Below are 25,303 nucleotides of genomic sequence, written 5' to 3'. Positions count from 1 at the left end.
TATGTGCATTAGTTTTTTTGCTTACACATATGTCTGTGTGTAAAGATGGTGGGTCACCCAGAATTGGAGTTATAGACAGTTGTGAGCTGCCATGTGGGTGCTGGGAATTGAACTGGGGTCCTCTGGAAGAGCAACAGTGTTCTTAACCTCTGAGCCATCTCTTCCAGCCCCAGGATGCCTCTCATAAAAGAGAAATAAAATTTTTGTTAATGGTGTTGATTCTTTCAGGATTCTGTCAGTGTAACAGTGTGCTTTCTTAAAAAAAAAAAAAGGAAGGAAGGAAGAAAGAAAGAAAGAAATGAGGTCTGGAGAGACAAGGCAGCTCAGTAAAGTGCTTACTACACAAGGTCGTAGGTTCAGATCCCCAGCACTACACAGAAGCGCGGATGTGATAGAACACATCTGTAACCCCAGTATTGGGAAGGTGGAGACAGGTGGATGCCTGATCTCTCTGGCCAACGAGACTGGCTTAGTCAATGAAAAATGGTCTGAAAAAAATAAGCTGGAGAGCCACTGAGGGAGGTCTCTAGCCTCTAGAGGCACGTATATAACACATACGCACACAGTTGAAGATGTGACCTTATTCATTCATTCATTCATTCATTCATTCACTTACTTACTTACTTACTTACTTATTTATTTATTTTGGTTTGCCGGGACAGGGTTTCTCTGTGTAGCTTTACACCTTTTCCTGGAACTCACTTGGTAGCCCAAGCTGGCCTCAAACTCACAGAGATCTGACTGCCTCTGCCTCCCGAATGCTGGGATAAAAGGCGTTCACCACCACCATCACCACCACCTGGCCTAAATATTAAATTTCACCTCCCACTCCTTCTGGGGGGTGTCTCTTAGGGTTTTTTTGTGTGTGGGGGGGGGGGGGGGTTGTTTATTTGTTTTTCTTTTTGGTTTTTTTTTTTGTTTGTTTGTTTTTTTGTTTTTTTTTTTGAGAGTGGGTTTCTCTGTGTAGTCCTGACTGTGCTAGAACTCACTCTGTATACCAGGCTGACCTCAAACTCCAAGATCAGCCTGCCTCTGCCTCCTGAGTGCTGAGACTAAAGGCGGGCACCACCACACCTGGCTTCTCTTTTACTTTTCAGCAAGTAAGTGGCCACCCATAAAAGATAAGTAACACAGGCCCGGGGTACGCAGACCCAAGGCATGCACACTATGATCTCTCAACTCACAAGTTCCATTTGATTAATCTTTCATCTGTCCTCCCCTACCCTTTCAAGAAAACCCTAGAAAATACCATTAGTAATGTAGAATTTAAGAGCTTGGTTCACACTTAGGTAATAGGAAAGCCTTCCAGAGTAAAAATTATTACAGTAGAAATCTCACCAATAAATGAGGTTAGTTTTGTAAACATGCTGTGGGAATCCTGCTGTCCAGCAGGGATTGCCAAATACAGTAACTAATTGTGTGGGAGTTAGAGTGATGGTAGCTATAGTGAATGCTGTCTGAGAACACTTGTTCTTCCTTCTGTTTCAGCAAGTACAGAGGCTGCGTTTCAGGAGGGCTCCCAAGCAGGCTAATTAAATAGTAGAAATAAGAGTTTTCTCTCATCCATTTTTTCAGTATCAAGTTGTGTTTGCTTATATGATTTTACAAGGATCAAGGGATTGGTCTGCTCCTATGCCTCTCTCAGGTAGTGTTGTAAAGTGATGCTTGAGTGCTGAGCCTCAAACTACTCCTCTATAAAGTGGAAATAATCCCAACTTCACAGAAGGCTAAGAATGAAGATGGTGTTTATGCAGCATCTATTTCTGTGCTTAAAATATACTAAGTAATTAGTAAGTAGAATTCTTTCTAAATTAAGGCCACACAGGCACAGTGGAGTCTAGTCCTGGGCAGCTGATTAGGACTATGAAAGACCAGGCCAGCAACATAGAATGATCTGCTAATTTAGAATAAGAACAAGAGGAAAGTTTAGGACTAGAATGTGGCTCAGCTAATGAGTGCTTGCCTACTATACATGAAGCCCTAGACTACATCACCCTCACTGAGGAAGAAAAAGCCACTACAGTAGCTAATAGAATATATGGATTAGCATAATATAGACGCTGATTGTTGTGGCACAGAACATTTAAGGAAGGGTTGTATCCACCTATGTATTTTTAATTAACTTAGCAGAAGCACAGCCATGTAACCCTATGGTTTTGCATCCCAAAGAAAATTACTGCAAATAATTGCTCAGTAAATTGCTGTCAGACTTACTCAGAAAGAGAAGTTGCATAATATGCCCAAAAGTCAGTACAAGTTAGTTCAGAGTTCCAAACAATTTATTTTCACAATGTCAGACTATTCCCTACCTTCATAGAACTTACTATATCATCGTAAGGTTTCCTAAGGGGAAATGCCAAATCTCAATATATCTCAACAGAAGATGGATCCAGAATATGTAAAAACATGAAAAACTCTTACACCCCATAGCAAAAGGACAATCCAAACTTTTTTAATGTTTTTTCCTGGCATATATTAATTACATGCTCTAATTGTTTTCATTATTTTCATATATATATATATATATATATATATATATATATATTCAATCATTCTACACACACCCTCTTCCCCCTCCCCACTCTAATTGCCTGCTTCTTCCCAGCTTTCTACACATTCACTTACATGTGTTCTAAATGTGTCCCATTGAGGTCCATTAGAGTTGTTTACAGAAGCATGGACAACTTATCACTGAAGAAAATGTGCCCTCCATTCTATGACATGACATTAACAGGACCAGTTTTCTGGGAATCTTGTATGAGCAGTCACAGCTGCTGTGAGTTCAAAGTGCAATAGTCATGTCAATAGAGCATGCTCAGAAGTCAGCTCCTTCCCCATCCCATCCTTCAGCTTCTGCACTCTTTATACTTCCTCCTTTTCTGGTGCCCTGCTCTTTGGAGGAAATGAAATGATGTCCCATTTATGACTGGGTATTTAGAAACTGAATCCAAGTCTTCTGCAGAGTGTATATCTGTTTGTGAGTTTGTGCATGTTGAATATAATGCACATAGAGGCCAGAAGAGGGCAGCAGATCCACTGGAGTTACAGGCAGCTGTAAGTTGCAGGGAATCAAACTCAGGTCCTCTACAAGAGCAATACTCAACTCTTAATAAGTGAGCCATCCTTCTAGCCCCATAGAAGCTGTGTCACTGAAGTCTGTGTCATAATTTCCCTACATACTTTTTAAATTTAATAAATTCATAAGTGTTTCTTCTTGCCTTCTCAACAGTTGAGCATACAAAGCTTATCTTATGCAAGGGTAAGTAAGTAATTACTGTTTAATTCTAGAGCTATTCTACAGAATTCCTGGACAGAAGTCATGGATTTAATACTGAAGCCCCGTTCTGGAGGTGAGAAAAATTTTTGTGTTAAAATAAAATGCATAGGGTGTATAGCTAGATATTCATGGAATCACTTTAAGTAAAAGTAACTGCAGGTTGTTTTTTTAAAGTTTTTTGTTTTTTGTTTTTTTTTTATATTCTAGCTCCTTATTCATCCAATTTATTCATGCATGTTTAAATAGTTTATTTCTCTTCAGTTACTACAAATTCTCTGAATTTATAGGAAACTTATATGTATGATCATTTTGTTAAAGCATAGTATAATGACTAAATTTTTTCCTGGAAATATCTTTAAAACTACTGTAAAAAGGGGATTTAACTGATAGTTTATAAATTGTCGAATTTATATTTATATTCACTTTAGGTAACTATTCATATTTGAGCTAAAAATTTTTGTTTTTCATTTTAAAGCAAACAGTACGGGGTAAAGAGAAGGTTAAACCTCCTCCTTAGTTGAAGTGATGGTGAATAGTAGCTCTTGTTGTTTACAGAGCCAAAGAGAAGTAATCTCTTTGGGGGTTCCATGTTTTTGCTTTTGGGTGACTGTGAGCTTCTTCATTACACATGAATGTTTTCCCAGTTTTATGTTCCCTATGAATCATGTTAAGTGATACATATTTTTCTGTTGGAGAAGTTTGATGGTAGCTTTTCTTTTCCTACAGCTGAAAAGGGATACTTGGTAAAATGCAGAGAAGAATGGGCCAAGACCAAAGATCCAGCCTCTGCTCTCAAAAAACTACCTGTCAAAAGGTGTGTGGAAGGTCAGCTGCTTCGAGGACTTTCAAAATATGGAATGAAGAATATAGTCTCTGCATTTGGCATAGTGAGTGCAATTTGTGAATCAGGCACTGACTCAAGGTGGCTAATGCTTTTTAAACATGAACTTAAAAAATTTTGAAACAACAGCAAATAAGAATCCTTAGTAGTCTTCAAAGGAATTTACTTGAGTGTGCTTCATTCTGACCCTGGAAGATGATGAGATGTGAGAAATGCTGTTGGTGTTTATTAACATTAGAGGTTCAAGAAAGTATTTATGGAAAATATAATTGTCAATTGAATTTAATGTAATTGAATGGGATTTGACCAATTTAGAAGCCAATGTACACTCATTTCTTTGTGTCTTTGCATGGACTCGGGCACACAGGTAGGGATCAGAACATCTGAGAGTTCATTCTCTATATTATGTCTGTCCTCAGAGGTCACATTCAGGTAGTCAGGCTTGGCACAAGTGCCTTTACCTGCTGAGCCATTGGTCTGACCCCATTGTCCAGTCATTCCTTGGTCATCATCTTCATTGGAGCTTTAAACTACCTAAGGAAGAGAGTTCAGCAGGAAGTAGCTAAGTAGTTGCCTGTTAGTGTGTTTTCAGTCAAGGACATAATATTGGCAAGCGTAGTCTATGTGTGTGTGCCTTCCCACTGAGCTACATCCCAGCACCACAATTCGATTTGAAGTCTGAGTTTCTTGTGTTAGGATTACCACTAAATGAGCAAAATATCTCGGAAAATGGCACTTTAAATGTTCAGAATTGTTTCTTTGCCTACTTCTCCCTTCTCTGCAGATACCAAGAAATAATCGCTTAATGTATATCCATAGTTATCAAAGCTATGTGTGGAATAACATGGTGAGCAAAAGGATAGAAGACTACGGGCTGAAACCTGTCCCAGGAGACCTTGTTCTCAAAGGAGGTAAAATGGCATATACTATTGTCATTTAGCCAAATTAGGACTCAGATATTTTATAGCAGTGTTTTTGAAATCTAGCATGGCTACTACTTAAGAAAGAGATGTGTAGTAAGTGGAAGATGGATAGGCCACATGATAGTTTTTATCACCAATAATAAAATATGTATATGTTTTGGGTAAGCAGCTAAGTCTGGGCCTCCATTCTGGGTCTCTAGCTAGTGTAGCAGAAGAAACTTTGGGCCAGTATTGGCTAAAAGTCCTTTACAATTGTTAATCTGATTCTTCAAAATATCTATATTTGTGGATGTGTGTCAGTGTTTCATTGTGTCATCAGGCAGTTTTAAAGAGTTTTTTTCAGGAGAGCACCAGGCCAGAGCTGACTTTACTGAACATAATGGAATGGTCTGAAACTTTAGCATAAGAAATGTTTATGTGGGTCTAAAGCTATGACTCAGTTGTAAAGAGCACTAGCTGTTCTTCCAGAGGAGCCAGGTTCAATCCCCAGCACTTACATGGTGGCTCACAACTGTCTATAACTGCATATTCAGGGGATCCAACACCCTTTTCTGGCCTCTGGGAATACTGCCCACACATGGTGCACAGACATACATGCAGGCAAAACATCCATACACACTAAATAATAAAATAATTAAAAAAAAAAAAAAAGAAATGCTAATATTCTGTCCACTATGAAATGTTTACCGTGTTTCTAGTCTTACACTAGACACTTTGCCTGCATTACTCTGTTGCAGTACTACTGGTAAGTATTCTGGTAGGAGCCTGAATTCATGATGATGCTTTTTCTTAACCTGCTGTTTACTTGTGGGTTTTTGCAGCCACAGCCACCTACATTGAGGAAGAGGATGTTAATAATTACTCCATTCATGATGTGGTGATGCCCCTGCCTGGTTTTGATGTTATCTACCCCAAACATAAAAGTAAGTTCCATGTTTGAGCCAACGATTTAAAACAAGTGTAACATGATTAAGCTATCAGTAGCCAAGAATGAAGCAGGGGAAAATCAATATTTGAAATATAATCTTAAAGCTTTCTTTAATACAGATTTAGCCTTCAAAAACCTACAAACAGCTGAGTGTGATGGCTAATCCCAGCAGAGGCTGACAGATCTATGTGAGTTCAAGTCTAGCCTGGTCTATAAAGCAAATACCCAAGCCACCAGGGCTACATAGAAAGCCCTATATAAAAGTTTATATGTGTGTGTGTATAACAAATATATTAAAATAAATTTATTAAAAATAAATATTAATATATCATATAATTTATTTATGTAATGTATATATCATATATGTGTGTATGCATATGTACACATTACACACACACACACACACACACACACACACACACACACACACACACACACGATGGTCTCCTGGAAAGGAATGTATTCAGGAGGATAATTTAAATTAGAAGCTATCCCACTGCAATGTCATGGCCTGTGATCCATGTGCTGAGGTTGGAGGGTTGCCTCAGCTTATAAGCTGGATGGCAAACTGAGAAAAGGAAATTAGAATCGTCTGTATTACTTCCCATTCTCCAGACTTTTTGTCATTATTTCTGAATGGTTTTGAGCAGTTTGAAAGAACTGACCAGAACTTAGCCAGCACTGGCCTGTGGATAATATTTTTCTGTTAAAATAGTTTTTCTTGGTTAAAGGGCCAGAGTTCTACTTACTAATATTCCATTCCTTGAGTTTGTTTAAGTTAGAAAATGATTAGGAGCCGGGCGGTGGTGGTGTCAGCCTTTAATCCCAGCACTTGGGAGGCAGAGGCAGGCAAATCTCTGAGTTCCAGGACAGCCAAGGCTGTTACACAGAGAAACCCTGTCTCGAAGAACCAAAAAGCAAAAAAAAGAAAATGATTAGGAAGCCAGGCAGTGGTGACAAATCCCTTTAATCCCCACACTCTAGAGCCAGAGGCAGGCAGATCTCTATGAGTTTGAGGCCAGCCTGGTTTACAGATTGAGGACCAGGACAGCCAAGGCTACAAAACTTACAAGGCTTCTAAATCCTATCTCAAAACAAACCAAAAAGATTAGGACTAAAGTCCTTGGATGATTGGATACTTCTAGCCAGGTTTATAGAAATCTAACATGTAAATCATCCCACATTGCTCTTCTTCTGTTACCTACACTGACTGACTTCACTGAAGAGAAGGGAGTGGACTGAACAAGAGAGAATAAGGAAAGGTGGGCAGGGAAGAGTGTAATCTGCTTCCCTTGGCAGCAACCAAGGAGAAAGCTCAAGATGTTAAAACTGGTAATTGCCACACAGCTGCTGTGAGGGTCTGTTGATTCTGCCTTTCTGAGGTGTAACTTTTCTTTTTTCTTTTTGATGTAGGCCAGAGCACAAGTATGCTTTTTCTGATACTTTGGGCTTCCTTATTCTTTCTCTGAGTGTGACACACACACACACACACACACACACACACACACACACACACACACACACACTCCCTCCTTCCCTCTCGCCCCCCACTGTTTTTTGCCATGTGGCTGACCTCCATGCCTGACTCATGGCATGGCTTTCTTTATTCCTCATCTCTATCTCCCTCCTCTGGTCAGCTGCTGAGATCTACAACTTCCCTTCTTTGGAATTTTTCTTTTAAACTCTAATAAAATTGTCCTTTTAAGAAAAAGAAAAATGCACACCTTTTTTTTAATCAGGAACCTCCTGGAACAGATAGCATAAATAGAGATAAGAAAAGGGATTTATGGGAGGCCTTGGCTCACTTGATTATAGCTATCTGCATGCTAGAGATTAAGAGTGAGTCTTGCCCACTGAGTCCTCTGACTCACATGCTAGGCTCTTCCAGAACCGCCATCACTGGTACTAGAAAGGTAGCCTAGTTAATTGGTCTGATCAAAAACAAAGTCTCCTGGGTTTCCCTGTCAATAGTGGTGGGGCAGGCTCAGCTGAAACATGAGAAGAAAAAGTGGTTACCAGTTTGCCGCCCAAGTATCCTTGTTTTGTTTCTGTTCCTGTGATAAAGCACCATGACCAGAAACAACCTGGGGCGAAAAGGATGTATTTGGCTCACACAACTCCCCATCACACGCCATCATTGAGGGAGGTCAGGATGGGAACTCAAGCAGGAACAGATAGAGGAAGTAGATGAAAGCTGCTTATGGGCTTGATTCCTCTGCCTTGCTCAGCTACCTTCCTTAGACAACCTAGGACCACCTGTCCAGGTATAGCACCACCCACCATGGGCTAGACACTCCTACATTAACCAGAAATCAGGAATATGATTTCTGCAGACACCGAAGACCAGTCTGATGGAAGCGGTTCCTTAGTTGATGTTCCCTTCTCCCAGTTGACTCACTAGTTTGTATCAAGTTAACAAAAACTAATTGGTACACCAAGTCAAGCTGACAGTCTCAATCGGCCATCACAGAAAGAAAAAGAATGTTCTCCCTCTTCTTCCTTATTCCTCTCAGTACCTGGAACTTGGACATTTGACAAAGCTGTTCATGAAACCCTGTAGCCCTGAAAGGGACACACCCTACTAGAAAAGTTAAGCATTTGGACCTATGACTTGGGCACATCTAGTACCAAGAAGTTCTTAGGGGATGAGGCTGTCTTATTTCCTTGTCCCTGTATTTCCAGCATTTTTAATGACTAACTTGAATAAATGAATTGACTATATTCCTAAATCGTCTTATATTTGTAAATAATGTAAGATGAAGTTAATGTTTGTAATAGAAAAAATAAGAAGTGCCGAAAGCATTGAATGTAAATTCTCATAGACATGCTGAGCAGTCAGATGTTCAAGCAGTTACACATGCCATTGCCATAATACTGGAGAAGCTGAAGGAGGAAGGTTGTTAATTAAAGGCTCCTGAGTGTGGGGGGGCCCATCTCACCCCCACTTTTCCCTAGGGTGCTCTTGAACAAGAGCAGCAGGAAATATTAGATAGAAATATAGCTAGAGAGAGAGACAGAAACATAGACTAGCCTCGGGAGAACTTAGGTCTTTATCCATCAAGCTCTGACTGCCTCTGCCAAAGGTTTTAAAGGAATGCCAAGGGGCAGAGCAAAAAACCACCGAGTCACAGCCAAGTGCAGACCCTTCCAGCCACCTGGTGACCTTGCCTGTGATCAAATCATCCCCTCATGCACTCTGCTGTGTCAGGCAGACTCAGATCTCACAGGGAAACGTCTGTGAGCTCCCACACCTGAGCTATATAGCAACATTCTAGAGAGATGGCCCAGTAGTCAAGAAAGATTGTTAGGCTTCCAGACAACCTGAGTTCAGTTCCCAGCATACATCTGCCTTCAACTTAAGCCCAAGGGGTTTCCAGTGCCTTTTGGCCTCCATAGGTACCCACACACATAGACATACATACTTACACACAGATATACATACATTTACATAAATAAAAATTTTTTTAATCATGAAAAGAAAAATTAGTTCTATGGTAGCTTATAAAATATCCGCTGGGCAGTGGTGGCGCACGCCTTTAATCCTAGCACTTGGCAGGCAGAGACAGGTGGATCTCTGTGAGTTCGAGGCCAGCCTGGGCTACAGAGTGAGTTCCAGGACAGGCTTCAAAGCTACACAGAGAAACCCTGTCTCGAAAAACATTTATATATAAAGGGTGGGGCTGGAGAGATGGCTCAGAGGTTAAGAGCACCAGCTGTTCTTCCAGAGGTCCTGAGTTCAATTCCCAGCAACCACATGATGGTTTATAACCATCTGCAATGAGATCCGGTGCCCTATTCTGGCCTGCAGAACACTGCATGCACAATCGAACAATTGATTGATTGATAGATAGATAGATGAATAGATGAAAAAATATCAAGGGTCACAAAGGCTGTGCATGGTGGCGCACACCTTTAATTCTAACACTCAGGAAGCAGAGGCAGTATGATCTCTGTGAGTTTGAGACCAACCAGGAGTACATGGTGAGACCTTATCTCCAAAAAGGAAAAAAAAATATTAAGAGCCAGCAAGATGGGTAAAAATGCACTTGCTGTATGACACCCAAGTTTGGCAACCTATGTTAAGTCCCTAGAACACATGTGAAGTCAGGGAAAGGACCAGCTCCACAGTGTTGCCCTCTGGCCTCCATATGTGCACCCTGTCTTCCACATATGCTCAGTGCCCACTCAGCTCTAGTCACGCATCCCCCCCCCTCTCTCTCACACACACTGACACACAATTAATAAAATGAAAAAATATTTAATAAAAAAGTGTCTGGGCTGGGTGTGTAGTGGCCCATGGTTTCAGGGAGGCAAAGGCAGGTGGTTTTCTTTTTTTTTTTTTTTTGGTTTTTTGAGACAGGGTTTCTCTGTAGCTTTGGAGCCTGTCCTGGACTAGCTCTGTAGACCAGGCTGGTCTCAAACTCACAGAGATCCACCTGCCTCTGCCTCCTGAGTGCTGGGATTACAGGCGTGCACCACCACTGCCTGGCTCGGCAGGTGGTTTTCTAAGTTTACAACCAGGCTGGTCTACATAGCTAGATCCAGGACTACACAGGGAAACCCTCTCTCCAATAAATAAATAGAAAAACAATGAGTGAGGTAACCCAAACACAGAAGGACAAACATGGTATGTACTCACTCATAAGTAGATGCTAGAGGTAAAGCAAAGGACAATCAGACTGCAACCCACAGAACCAGGGAGGCTATATAGCAGGGGGACCCTAGTATGACTGTGGCTTATTATAAGGTGTGGTTTTACTCAATTACTGAGCAAACCTCAATGAAACATTTCACTATTAGGATGAGAATTTATACTGTATCAAGCTGATAATACAAAAATTAATTAATTAAAAATTTTAAAAAGGACAAATACTATAGAATTGTATTATATGAAATATATAGAATATACAAATTCATAGAGACAGCAAGATCAGACATTAACTCAAGATGGAGAAGAAAGGAATACAGAGCAATGATTTCCTAGGTACAGAGTTTCTGTTTTATGTGATGGAAAAGCCCCACAAACAGACAGTAGTATCAGGACATAATATGAAGGTAATAAATCAATACAATTAATGTAATTAATGAATATCGTAAATATAGTTATTAAATGAATACTGCAAGTGTAATCAATGAATACCAAAATATAATTAATATCATGAGTATAACTAATGAATATCATGAGTGTAATTAATATCTTTTTTTAACCTTTCTAGAGCTTTATTGAGAGAGAGAGGGAGAGAGAAAAACCTCGAAGAGGGGGGAGAATATGGAAGGAGAGAGTCAATTAATATCTTGAATGTAATTCATGACACTGAATTGTGAATTTAAAAATGGTTACTATTGCAAATACTTTGTTCATTTAAAAAAATAAGGTAGAATGTAATCACCACACTTTATATGTGTGTATGAAATTGAAGACAGTGATGCTCTAAAACAGGAAGTGGTAATGGTGTCAGGGGCCTATGAGGATGCTGGACTAAAATCTATCAAATTGTGCAAATAGGCAAATTGTATACTATGTGAATTATTTGTCAATAAAGAATTTATAAAACTTAAAAAAAAAAAGAAAAGAAAAACAACAACAAAAGTAAAGTATCTGGAGTGCCTGTTGAATCCTCTTACTCTGGGGCAGATAAAACCAAAAATGTCAGAGGAGACACAGTTGAAAGAACCAAAGCCACATGAAAGGACTTATAGCTCCAATGCTTACTGGATGTTTGTAAGGACAGCTAATCTACCATGTTTCACAGACATCAACAGAGCCTATAAGAAAACAGAACCTGTTTGCAATGGGAGGAACTTTCTAATATTGTGGCTTGTGTAATAGTTCCCACAGATGACACATAAGAGAACATTAGATTTAGAGTCACCGTATATAAATTGTATTTACAAACTCCATGTAAGTTTTTGAAGTTAGCTGGGGATCTTTATGTCACAAGCCCCATAGCTGATTACAAAAATAAAGCCACAGGGTGACAGCACTGAAGCTGGAGGTCGCACCTTTTAGGCCTCTGGGTTATAAGCTGGAGTTACATGTTATGCCATTTTTACTATAGTTCAAGTTAACGTGCTGACAGACTGCATTCCAATTAACTGTTTGTGTTTTGTATCAGTTAGTGAAGCCTACAGGGAAATGCTCACTGCAGACAATCTTGATATTGACAACATGAGACACACAATTCGAGATTACTCCTTATCGGGTGCCTATCGAAAGATCATTATTCGGCCTCAGAATGTCAGCTGGTGAGTATAGACTAAGGATACGGAAGTGGAGCATTTTATAGAACCAAAAGGTTTTGCTTTGTGTGTGTGTGTGTTTGTGTGTGTGTGTGTGTGTTTCTGTGCTTAGAATCCAGCATGTAAGTGCTCCATAGCTGTTGACTGTCCTGATCACTGCTGTCACTACTGCCACTGTTGGTATTTTTCAAGTGATCAAGAACTTAGTGTTGACTGCAGTCATGCAGTGAAAATTACTTCTTTTATATTTTGTTGGCATCCCTGACTTACTGAACAGATACACAGAAAATGAACTTTCTTACCTTTCTCTATAAAACTTCCATTTGATTCTGGAGCTAGAAAGATAACTAAGCAGTTAAGAGCACTCACTACTCCTCAAGAGGACCAGGGTTCAGTTCTCAGCACCCACATGGCAGTTCTGTAACTCCAGTTCCAGGGGCTTCACAACCTCTTCTAGCACTCACACATCATGCACAGACACACATTCAGACAAAGCACTCATACATACTAAATAAAATTAGAATTTAAAATGTGCATCTATTTTAAAAGCTACCTTTGATAGTTTTCTAACTTTAAAATGAAATGCTGAACTAGTTGCACATTGCCAGGAAATTCTTTCTTCTCTTTTTTTCCTGGCAATGGGTATGAATTTGGTAGAGTTGGATTTTATCTTCCATGCTCTGGGGAGCAGTTTCTCTCATAAGAAGGTGATGGCAGTGGTGCCCACTGTGGTGGGAATGTAAATGCCATGGTTACTTCCAATTCCCCTATACAAAATGAAGTCTACCAGCTAGAGAAACCTTCCAGGTCATTTCCATCCTCTGATAGCATTTGTCATCTATTATAAAGTAAGGGAAAAACAGTTGTTATGCCTAAAATCTGGCCTGTTCTGTTCTGGAGGAGGCTTACTAGTCAACCTGTATGTTTTTCTTGCTCCACAAATGGGGATGAAGAGCTTTGTGCCATTTGTGAGTGTTCACATTCATGCTTATCTTTATGTATTTTGAAGGGAAGTCGTTGCATATAATGATCCTAAAATTCCACTTTTCAACACGGATGTGGACAACCTAGAAGGAAAACCACCACCAATTTTTGCTTCTGGTAAATAAGCATGATGTGAAGAGTTTTTTTGGGGGGGGGGGAGGTGGCGGGGGGAAGGGTGGTGGTGAGAGAGACAGAGAGAGAACACAAGAACCTGTAGGAGCCGGTACCCTTCACTGGACTGAAGAGATCAAATGAGTCCCAGGGATCAAATTCAAGTCATCAGGCTTCGTGGAAGGTACTTTTACTTAATGAGCCATCTTGCCAGCCCTACCTGCTCTGTTATCCTGAATAAAGTTGCCACATTCATCCAGCTGGATGTGCTCTCATTTCCGTGGTCTCATCCTCTGAGGACCCTTGGGGAACAGGACCCTAAGGAAAGGGTACAGCTGGGGGGTCTGGGGTCTTCGGTCAGCCTGCAGCGACTTTCAGTCTCTGACCGTGCACTTCTTTCTTTCCTGGTAGAAGGCAAATACAGGGCTCTGAAGATGGACTTTTCTCTCCCTCCATCTACTTACGCCACCATGGCCATTCGAGAAGTGCTAAAAATGGACACCAGCATCAAGAATCAGACCCAGCTGAACACAAACTGGCTACGATGAGTAGTGCGTTCTTCAGAGAGGCGATGCAGACAAGTACCTGCTCAATGACCTCCTGTTCTTCTCTTTTTCAATTGCTGACTCATAATTTGATTTTTAAAATTTTTATAGTAAAGGATTATTTGTATTTTTTAAAGTTTTTATCAGCTTAAAGAAAAAATTTACAATGTTTGTACACATATACAAATCCTGAGGATCCCAATTATAGCTCAGAAGATATAAATTGGTCAGAATATACTTTAGGTGCTTAAATCCTACTACAGCATCAGCTTTTTGGCTTTATAACAATAAAGGGGACTTTGGTTTAAAGGAGCAGTTTTAGGTTTTGCTGTGCTCCTGAAGTTCAAACACCAGAAATTTTCATAAGTCCATGATGGGGATACACAGTGATTCATCTCAAGAGCAAATGCAGCCAACAGATCTTGACTATGGAAATTAGAGTACATACTTAACACACTGTACTCATGTGGGTTCAATGATAACAAAACATCCACAGGTTTATAAACACGACATGGTTTTCATTGTGCGACTATGTGTTGGATTCAGGTAAGCAGTTATAGACATCTTAGCTTGCAGTGGCTTTCCTGTTTATAGTATCAGTGTCTTTTAGGTGAACCTTTTCCTTGATTTAAATACATAGTTTTTATTGGTAAAGGTCTAATTTTGCTCTAGGTGCCTTTTACTTTCAGGACTCTTTCCACTGGACTCAAAGTAAACAGTGATCAAAAAGAAAATCTGGAAAACTTACAAGGGCTCCGTCTATGCTGACCTGTCACCAGCTGCTCAAGCATTTCCATCATGGGCCCTGCAAAAACAACTTTCTCTGAAAGGATGGGTATGCCTTTTCCAAGTTGTGTAACATGACTCTACTAATTTTATCTTCTATTATTTCTAGAAACAAATGTAATAAATATTTTTAAAACTCCTTTCTACTAATTATGTAAATAAATTAAATATTCTAAAACTGTGTGCATGTAAAAATCTTGTCCCTCACTAAAGGAAAGCAAGGCACTCAGTGAGTGAAGGGTCCTTGGCAGGTGACATAGAAGTGTCTTGATATGGTATGGGATGTGAGAATCATGTGAAATTGTATCCACTGGGGTGACTGTTGATATGGCCTGGGTTCACGGTTATCCAGTCCACAGCATCACGCCATGGCTTCCCAGTGTGCTTTCTGATGTAAGGAAATGCTTGGATGGCCTGAGCCCTGGATCTGGCCCTGAAAGCACAAGTGAGAACCAGTAATGCATTTAACCCTTTCTTTGTACTGGCCTGTGCCGCTGCTAAGACTGCAAACAAGTGAGTAACAGTTACTTATGAGAAGACTTAGTCTCCTGTTGGAAGTGTATGCAGTACTACATGTAAATTGACATTTAAACAAAGAAGCTCAGCTTACAGTCCTCATCTGGGAAATACTTTGAGCCCTTCCTGTGTCCTGAGGAGTTGATTTTCCTGGTCCCATCAGCCAATTTCACCGATTTGTATATATTACTTTGTCTTTTTAAAATTATATTTTATTGTACGTGTACACATAATTTTTTTAATTACACTTTATTGTCTCTCTGTGTGTGCCTATTTGTATGTTCAGGTACACATCTCACAGCATACATGTGGATGTCAGAGAGTTGGTTATCTCCTTCCATCATGTGAGTCTCAGGTCATCAGTCTTGGCACCAAGCACCTTTATCCACTGAGCCATCTCACTGGCTCCCTGTATAGGTTTTAAACATCAACAGAAACGATGATGATTTGAGGCAGGTTCTTCAAGCTATTTTGCGACTCGAGAACATAATGTTTAGCTCTAGAGATTTGACGTGAAATAAGCCATCACCTTAGCATGGAAGTCAGGATACTTCCCTCGATGTTAACAGTAGGAAAAGGATTCTCTGGAGCAAATTTACAAACTGGAACCATTTCCTAATGCAAAAGTAAGGTAAATAAAGCTGAGTGTGGTGGCCAGCACTGGGGAGACCGAGGCCAAGTTTACACTTGAGAACTGTGTGTGTTTCAAAGAGGCAGGGCTTGGTGGCGCTCGCCTTTAGTCCCAGCACTCTAGGCAGAGACAGGCAGAACTCAGTGAGTTAGAGGCCATTAAGTTCCAAGCCAGTCAGGGCTATATAGTGAGAGAGAGTCTCACAAAAGAAAATGGCAGTTTTATTTGGTCTGTCTTAGAGGTTTGGTTTGGTTTGGTTTGGTTTTCAAATAAATAAATGCTAGCCAAGGCTATCTGGAACTCACTATTAGCCAAATCTGCCCTTAAACTCAACAATCCTAGCCAGATTTCCCAAGCACTAAGATTACAGGCATGAGCTACCTACCATGCCTGGCTGCATGAAATGTTTTATTCATAGTTTCACATTACAGACAATTGTAGTACTCGGTAGCTGTTACTAAACACAAACAGGAAACAAAACATCTGGTTCTTATTTCTCTGAGAGTCAGGGGACATAGAAGAGGGCAGAAAGAATATCAAAGCCAGAAGATGAGGGAGAGGGCTATAAAATGCTGTCTTCTGGAAATGGCATGGCCATTACAACCATCAATCACAGCAGCTGTATCTGTCAAGAGCCAATCATGCAATGAGAAAAGGGCTGGGGGAAGTGGAAGGGTGACCAGAGATTGGTCTATGGGGTAGTGAGAGTAATTGATTAATTTTATATGTGTGTCAAATTGTCAAAGAGCAAATTTAATTCAAGTGTTTTAAAACTGGTTGATTTCAGAGTCTTCATGTTTTCATGCAGGTAACCATTACTCTAATGTTTAAAAAAAAAAAATCCTAGCAGATGTGGTGAGAATATCTTTATTCCATGTACTGGGAGATTAAGGCAAGAGATTGCTTAATTCCAGGAGTTTTTAACCAGCCTAGGTTAAACAAAACCCCAGCTCAAAAAATAAAATAAAATACCTGGTTGATTCCTAAATCAACCAATAAGTTGACATCAGCTGCAGTAGTACATGTATTTATTTATATTAGGATAGATTGTATTGCCAATTTGAAAAGGAGCATGTATGTAAAAACAAAGTAAGTTTTCCAAGTGCTACATATAAATGTGATCTGGGTGTCAGGCTATGCTGGTTTGGGGTTTTGTTTTGGTATTTTGAAACAGGGTCTCACTAACCTGTGTCCTAGACTGTTCTTAAACAGTTTCCTCCTGCCATAACTTTGCAAGTGCTAGAATAACAGGTGTTTACCACCATGCCTGATTGTGTATGTGCTTTTTATTTATTTTTCTGAGACAGGTTATTACTCAAAGCCCTGGTTACACTTGAACTCATGGCAGTCCTGCACTACCTCACAAGTATTGGGATTGCCACACCCAAATTTAGTATGTGCTTTTTTGAAACATGAAAATTAGTTAAGAGAGAGCTGAGGATGTTGCTCAGGTGTATGGGTCTTGATAACATGCAAGAAGAAAAGCCTCAGGTTCCATTCCCAGCACCACTTAAAACTGGGTAATGAAGGGTAGAGGCAGGCAGATCAGAAGTTCAAACTTATCTTAGACTGTGTAGTGAGTTCTAAGCCAGCCCAAGCTAGATGAGACCTTGTCTCAAATGAAAATAAAACAGGTCAGGAAAGTGAACTATTTCTTGTTAAAGTGAGAGGCAAGCAGAGGAGCTCCCAAACTGTGGGGCTGGCAAGGTAAGACACTTACTGCCAATATGGGTAATATGAGTTCCAACCCCAGAACCCACATGGTGGAAGGCAAGAACTGCCCTCCATAATTGTCTTCCAACCTACACACACAACCTAAACATATACACACACAGAGTTGCTAATGTAAAAGCTGTAAGGGAAAGAAAGAATTTGCTTACATAGTGAAGGATAACAAAGCTTTTTTCTTTATTCAGTGAAATTGCCTTTCTCATTTCATGGTGCTACATTCCCATAGGATAGGTTTTTGTTTGTGATTATAAACACTGGAAAATCTAGTAAGGGAAAATTATAGACACTGTCTCCAGAGAAGAAACGAGAGAGTTATACATACACATTTTTGCAAACTTTCATATAATTTCAGGCTTTAGTGTATTTGGATCCCCTGCTCTAGGTGACTGCTTTCCAGACTTTATCAATCTTAAGCTGCAGATTAGTTCCTACAGTCTGGGATGTCTGGCTAGAACTTGAGATTGCATTTCTAACCAACTCTCAGTGGTGTCTGTGCTGCTAGTCTGCACACACCTGAAGTAATGGGCTTGAGACAAACTGGCCAGTATAGTGGCCACTGCCCATATGTGGCTCAACCTGAGCTTACTGAAATGGAACTTTAGTTCCTCAGTCTCATCAGCTATAATTCAACCCTTCACAATCAGATATATAAGCAGAGACTTCATATTGGAAGCAGTGCCCTAGTTAACAAATCCGTTGGCTAAGACATACTTTTACTCAGGGCAGGTCTTACCTGAAGACTAAAGGCAAGTACATTGAGTTCCTGTACAGCATTGTGCAAGTGAGATTCAACTGTAATTAGATCCTAGGGCTCAGGATTTCCCACTTGAAATAGATATTACTCAAATGCCAGCATTCAGGAGGCAGAGGCAGGCCTCTTCAGTTCAATGCCAGCCTGGTCTACAAAGTGAGTTCCTGGACAGCCAGGGCTGTTAAACAGAGAAACTGTCTCAAAACCAAAAACCAAAAGGAGAGAGAGAGAGAGAGAGAGCGCTAGCTCACTTTAGGAGTCTTAGAGAGAGAGCGCAAGTGCGCGCTAGCTCACTTTAGGAGTCTCACTTAAACTCATCTTGCTTCCATGCTGCTTTTCTGTCGTCCCTTCTGCCCACCCTTACTTCCCACTAGACACCAACATCCACAGGTTTAGTCAGAACAGGCTCAAAGATGTGTCACTTCACTTTGTACTGAAAATGTATTCTCCAGAAAGACTTAACTATTGAAATTAAGAACTTCCTAGCCAGGAATAGTGGAGGCAGAGGTAGTTGCAGGCCAGCCTTGTCTACATAGTACATTCTAGGACAGCCACAGCCAGGGCTAAATTGAAAGACCCTGTCTCAAAAACAAAAAACTTCCCTTTTCACTGTAGTTAGAAGCTGTGAGACTGTCTAGACTCTAGATCAGTGGTTCTCAACCTTCCTAAATGCTGCCGCCCTTTCATATAATTCCTCATGTTGTGGTGACCCCCAACCATATAATTACTTTCATTGCTACTTCAGAACTGTAATTTTGCTGTTATGAATCACAATATAAATATCTGATATTTTTGATGGTCATATGTGACCACTGTGAAAGATTCATTTGACCCACAATGAGGTCAAGACCCACAGGTTGAGAACTGCTGCTTTAAGGGCCCCTACAGTGGTGGTGTCTTGGGAGAATGCAATGCTGACTTTGTATTGTGACTTTTCCACCTGTGCTAAAAACCCCTGAAAACTCACCAGTATTACAAAGAGGAAAGAAGAAATTGATTCCTGGTATGCATTTACAGGCCCTGTCAGAAGCAGGTTTCTTCAGACTAGCTCTCCCCAAGGGAAATGTAATGTGAGTCATATGCAGTACTAGCCATAGTGCTATATTTCATGACTCCAAATAGGTACCTGAAGCCTTGGATGGCAGTGACCTCAGATACTGTGGTGTTTGTTTGTTTGGTTGGTTGGTTGATTTGGTTTTTCAAGACAGGGTTTCTCTGTAGCTTTGGAGCCTGTCCCGGACTATCTCTGTAGACCAGGCTGGCCTCAAACTCACAGAGATCCACCTGCCTCTGCCTCCCCAGTGCTGGGATTACAGGTGTGCGCCACCACCGCCCAGCTGTTTTTCTTTTCCAAACACAAGGCCACAGTTAGATTAGAAATAAGAAAAGGGGCCGGGCGGTGGTGGCACATACCTTTAATCCCAGCACTTGGGAGGTAGAGGCAGGTGGATCTCTCTGAATTTGAGAACACCCTGGTCTACAGAGAAAATTTCAGGATAGCCAGAGCTACACAGAGAAACTCTGCCTTGAGAAAAGAAAAAAAAAAAAAGAAAAAAGAAAATGGAACAATTTTAACAATATTACAAGATTTGGATGAATGTATTCTTTCCTCCCACAGTATCTTACGGCATGAACTGGACTTTCATATAATGGTTGACTACAAATAACTAAAACTGGCAACCAAAGCCAAAGAAGTGGGGCTGTATAACTGAGAATTTTCCAGTAACCACATGAAAAGTGAAATTAATTGCATGTAATTTACTCAATATATCAAAAATGTCATTTTAACTCATAACATTTTACATTGTCTTTTTTTCTTGTTTTTGTGCTAAGTCCTCAAAATCTAGTTATGGTTAAAGTGCATGCTGGGATGGGGAAACAACTCAGTGAATAAAGGGCTTACTATGCCTGAGTGAGGACTGGAGTTCAGATCCCTAGAACACATGTAAAAGCCAGGCAGTTGTGGCAACTACATATAGTCCCTGCACTCAGGGAGAGACAGGATCCCAAAGCAAGCTGGGCAACTAGATTAGTCAGAACTGGTGAGCTCCAGGTTCAGCAAGAGCAACCAATGAAAACACCTAACACGGACTTTGGCTTCTAGTCGCACATGCACAGAGGTGCACCCACCCTCATGTAAACACAGGGACACATACACAACACATGCAAGACAAACAACAACAAACAATAGATCTTAATTTGGGCTCACCATATTTCCAGTGCTCATTAGCACATGTGGCTAGTGGCTACCATATTTGCTTGGCAACTCAGAAAGATCACTTGTTCATTGTCATATATCATCAGTGTAAAGGTAAATTATCTTGGATATTAAAGTTTAATTTGATGTCTGGAGAGATAGCACAGTGGTTAAGAGCACTGACTGTTCTTCCAGAGGATCTATGTTCAATTTCCAGCACCCACACAGCAGCTCACAACTGTCTTAACTACAGTTCCAGGGGATCTGACAACCTCACACAGACATACATGCAGGCAAAACACCAATGCACATAAAATAGAAACAAATCATTAAAAAATAAAGTTTGATTTGTAAAACTTAGAATATATAGGTTGGAAGTAAGACTTGGTAAATGTGAGGCTTTTTGTGGGGTTTTGTTTTAAACCTGAGTCTCACTATGTAGCCTTAGTGTCTGGAACACACACTGTAGATCAGGCTAGCCTCAAACTCAAAGAGAACTACCTTCTCTGTTTTCTGAGTGCTTGAGGCTACAGGTTTGAGCCACTACACCAGGCCTAAAACTTTTTAAACAATTTTGGGGGTGGGGGTGTAGGTGTAAACATGTGCACGGGTGTGGAGGGCAAAGAACTTTTGGTAGTCAGTTCTCTCCTTCAGTTAATGAAGGATCCGGGGATCAAACCCTGGTTATCAGGCCTGGCATCAAGGGCCCTTGCCCACTGAGCCATGAATGTGATTTCTTTAATCTGTGTACACATCCATTTATGTATGGTGTGTGTGTGTGTGAATGATGACTTGTGTGGAGGTCAGAGGACAACCTTGGGAATTGGTGATCGACTTCTGGTTTTGCTGCTATGTATCACAGGCTAGCAAGTCCATAAGCTTCCAGGGTCCAAGTTTGAAATTTATTCACATCGGGGTTGTCTTGCACCATATGCCTCATCCAGGTTTATGAGTGAGCACTGCACTCCTGCCCCCTCCCCCTCTTGCTGTCTATTGCATTTCCCAACATCATCATCATCACCATCATCATCATAATATCTTCGCCACCCCCTACCCTCACCCTCCGCCCTTGTTCCCTGCCCATCTACTTGCCAGCTTTTCATGTGTTCTCTTAGTGACATACCTTTGGCAGGGCCCACCAAAGGGGTGCCCACTTTGATTTTGCCTGTTCTGCCTGCTTTCCCACAGTACCATGTTGTAATTCCACCTGTACCAAATCCCTTCTCCTTGTTTGTTCCTGCCTGCCCTCCAGAAAATCTCTTCCAAGCCCTCTACTCACTGTTCCCACTCAATCACCCGGACTTTCTTTCAATCTTGGACAGCATGTGCTCCTGTTTTTCTTTTTCCCTCCGCAGCTCCTCCTCCTCCTGCCTCCAGATGAGGGGCTGCCCCTATGGGAGCCGAATTATGGCCAGGAAGCATATGTTATTTCTTTGTTGCTTCATACTGTAAACTCTTACTTTAGGGTTTTTGGTGGTGGTGGTGGTGGTAGTGGGGTTTTTGTTTCTTTGTTTGGATGTTTGGCTTTTGTTTTTGTTTTTTCGAGACAGGATTTTCTCTGTGTTGTTTTGGAGCCTGTCCTGGATCTCGCTCTGTAGACCAGGCTGGCCTTGAACTCACAGAGATCCACCTGGCTCTGCCTCTTGAGTGCTGAGATTAAAGGCGTGCGCCACCACAGTCCAGCTATTTTAGGATTTTTAATTTGATCATCTGACAGGTTTCCCAGGGAAAGTTTTGTTCGTCTTTCTGTTAAAAGGTCCCATCTATTTCATGTGTATAGATGAAAATGTGTGGATGATAATGTGGCCACTGCATGCTTGCTTTTAACTGGTCTTGGATGCCTGGGTCTTCATGTTCTGTGTGTCTTGGTAATAGCTCAGCTGTTACTACAACTAGCAGGCTTAGCTCAGAATGTGATGACAAAGAAAGTTGTTTTATGCTGATCTATCTTATTACAAAGAAAAACAGCATAGAAATTGGGTAGGGTTAAAAATCTGTAACAAAAATTAACTTAAAATTGGTAACTCCAAATTTAAATTGCTCTAGAAAACAACCATGTGAGCAGCCGCCATTAAAAACAACACATGGTCTGCCAACACCTGCACGTGGCTTACTTCACCAGATGACTTCACTGCCATCCTAGATAGAGGTGACCACATGGAGATGGGTACACCAGGAGACATCAGGTCTCCAAGTTATTTTGGATTAGGATAGATTTCTGTATGATAATTCCTGTCCTATCCTAAAAACAAGGTTTATGAAAGATAGGATTTAAAACAACGCTGGTTTGCTTAGGTATTAAAGCTGTGCCTCTGTACAGTCATATACAGGGATGTATCTTGCTGACAGCCAGATTTTATAGCATAAGAGTAGTCCCTTAGTATTGATTTTAAAAACATTAAATTGTTTGCAGTGTTAAAACTTGGTTTTGCCTTATGATTGTATCTTAGGCCCACAGCTGAAAACTAGAGACTGAAATAGTCCCTTGAATCTTCTTACTTTTACTAACATTGGTAATAGGGTAAACTAAGTTAGGCCTAGAAAACATTTGTCTAATTCAGATATACCTAACAGATACTCTGATCCTCAAATGCTTCAGGGAACTGAGAATATGGCATTTTAATAAAAATAGAGACATGCCACCACCTGGAAACATCCTGTATCTCCTCCAAGAAAGATGGAAGGTCACAGAAGAACTTCTCCCTGGAAGCTTGTTTTAAATGTGGCAAAGCCAGCCATGGCATAGACAACTGCTTTACATCTCAACCTCTGTCAAGACTCTGCCCAGACTGGACAACAGGACACTGGGGGATCGATTGCCCCACTTTGCCAAGATAAGGTAGGTTGCTCTCCCGAAACTCCTACCTCACAGGAAAGTCTGTCAGATCTTCTGGACTTGGCAGCTGAAGACTGGTACTGCCATTGGGACTTCTGTCCCCTAACGACCATGGAGAGACCTGGGTCTGCCTGGACAGCTGGAAAGCTGCCTCACTTCTTACTTATCCTTCTCAGATGTGATGGTGTTTGATGACTAGGGTACATATAAACTGATAGAGCACTGACTACAATCAGTTTTCAGAAGTTCTTAAATTCCTGTGGATTTTGCTGGTCCCAGCTTTTAGAGACAGGTTAGCATTAGAGAATGGAAGCCTGCAGGGATATTCAACTCTGTTCCTCCCTCCCTCCTCAGCCTCTCTCCCTCCAGCCTCCTTCACTAACTTACCCACTACCATTCATTAAATCTCCTCTGGTTGTCCTCTTAAGTATAGACTTAAAGGTGTGTTTCATTGGGCTGAAACCAGGCGCTAGGAAAAATTTTCATACTTTTTAACCCGAAGCCATAGCCTTTTGCTATGACATCAAGATATGAATCTGTTCCAGTTGTTTTACAGTCACCTGCAGCTTCCTTGGGAAAGAGTTGTGCTACTGTATCAAGAAATCTGGCCTGGTAGATCAGTCCCTAGACATGTCCATCCCTCCTGCCAGACTTGTGCCAAGGCCAGCTCCTGGTTTTGGTTTTTCAAGACAGAGCCTTTCTGTGTAGCCCTGGCTGTCCTGGAACTCGCTCTGTAGACCAGGCTGTCCTCGAACTCAGAGATCCACCTGCCTCTGCCTCTGGAGTGCTGGGATTCCACCAGGTTTCCCATCCCCCATCCCCATCTTTTTACCAAGAGTTTGTCTTATACAACGTATAGTTTATGTCTCATTTTGTGAGCCACCTGACAACTTTTGTCTTTTAATTGCTGTATTTAGATAATACAGTTTAACATCCACTTTAAATTAATTGTGTTTGTACTTTGCTGCTTTTCTCCTCTTTTTCAGCCTTTTCTGGTTTTAGCTGAACATTGTATATAATTCTTGTTTCTTTCCTTCTACAGAATACCAGAATTTTACAGCTTAAAATTTTTTAGTAAGGCCATGGTGAGCCAGGGCTACAATCCCAGCATGGGAGGCAAGAGGCAGATCAGTTAGAATTCTAGACTAGCTAGGGTTGCACTATGAACCCCTGTTTCTACCCTCCCACCACCCCACCCAAGAACAAAGAAGCTAGGCATGGTGAGAGGCAGAGGCAGGGGAGGGGGACACCTTTGTGAATTCAAGCAGCCTAGTCTACTTAGTGAGTTGTAGGCCACAAAGTGAGACAGTGTCTCGAAAACAAAAACAAGCACTTTGCTTTTGGTAGTATATGTACTAAAACTGGAACAAAACAAAGAAGTGGGGCATAGCCCTTAAGTGAAGATTGTTGGGAATCTCCACTCTGGTCTCACTCCTCCCATTCCAGACCCTGCCCCTCCTCCCACAAGGGCTGCTCAAGACCATGCCTACAGGATATTTAAGACCTGGTTGCCAGACCTGCTATGTGATTACTCTCCTGCCTTTATTAAATCCAGTCTTACTAAATTAATTTGGTTTGATTTGGCTTATTGTATTGGTGGAGGATACCCAATAATTAGGGATCTAATACCAAAGATGACACACAAATTTGCAACAAGTACCATAATTTTTAAAGTAATTATTCTAGATTTTAAAAATTTACAAATATCCTTTAAAATTAATTTTAGCTTGGAAAAATAATGAATTTCATTAAAATGTTTTCCCTTTACAGTTTTTCCTTATTATTTTAAATTATATGCATAAGACTGTATTGCACATGAGTGCTGATGCCCTTGAAGGCCAGAGACATTGGGTCCACTGAAGCTGGAGTTACAGGCAGTGGTGGCCCACCTTACTTACATAGGGGCCAGGATGCCAACTTGGTCCTCTACAAGAGTAGTATGCACCCTTAACCATGATAACTTGGAACAGTTATGTAATAGATGAATTGTCAATAAGAAAAGTAAA

At 40.9% G+C, this 25,303-nt stretch overlaps 1 protein-coding gene across 3 annotated transcripts in view; it reads left to right on the top strand.

Annotated features, from left to right (window-relative positions):
• Pus7 (pseudouridine synthase 7) overlaps positions 1–13,984 on the top strand; it is a 49,035-nt gene extending 35,051 nt beyond the window's left edge. For all 3 annotated transcript variants that reach the window (XM_036181170.1, XM_036181169.1, XM_036181168.1), the window contains 7 exons: positions 3,289–3,350; positions 4,004–4,164; positions 4,903–5,029; positions 5,863–5,964; positions 12,086–12,215; positions 13,219–13,310; positions 13,716–13,984. In XM_036181170.1, coding sequence (XP_036037063.1) covers positions 3,289–3,350; positions 4,004–4,164; positions 4,903–5,029; positions 5,863–5,964; positions 12,086–12,215; positions 13,219–13,310; positions 13,716–13,852 — 811 coding nt within the window. In that variant the 3' untranslated portion in view covers positions 13,853–13,984. The remainder of the gene's footprint in view (positions 1–3,288; positions 3,351–4,003; positions 4,165–4,902; positions 5,030–5,862; positions 5,965–12,085; positions 12,216–13,218; positions 13,311–13,715) is intronic.
• The last annotated feature ends 11,319 nt before the right edge of the window (positions 13,985–25,303 follow it).

This window comes from Onychomys torridus, chromosome 3 (genome assembly GCF_903995425.1).
Source record: "Onychomys torridus chromosome 3, mOncTor1.1, whole genome shotgun sequence".
Taxonomy (NCBI): Eukaryota; Metazoa; Chordata; class Mammalia; order Rodentia; family Cricetidae; genus Onychomys; species Onychomys torridus.
The sequence above is the reverse complement of the archived record's forward strand: the minus strand, read 5'-3'. Positions and strand labels throughout refer to the sequence as shown.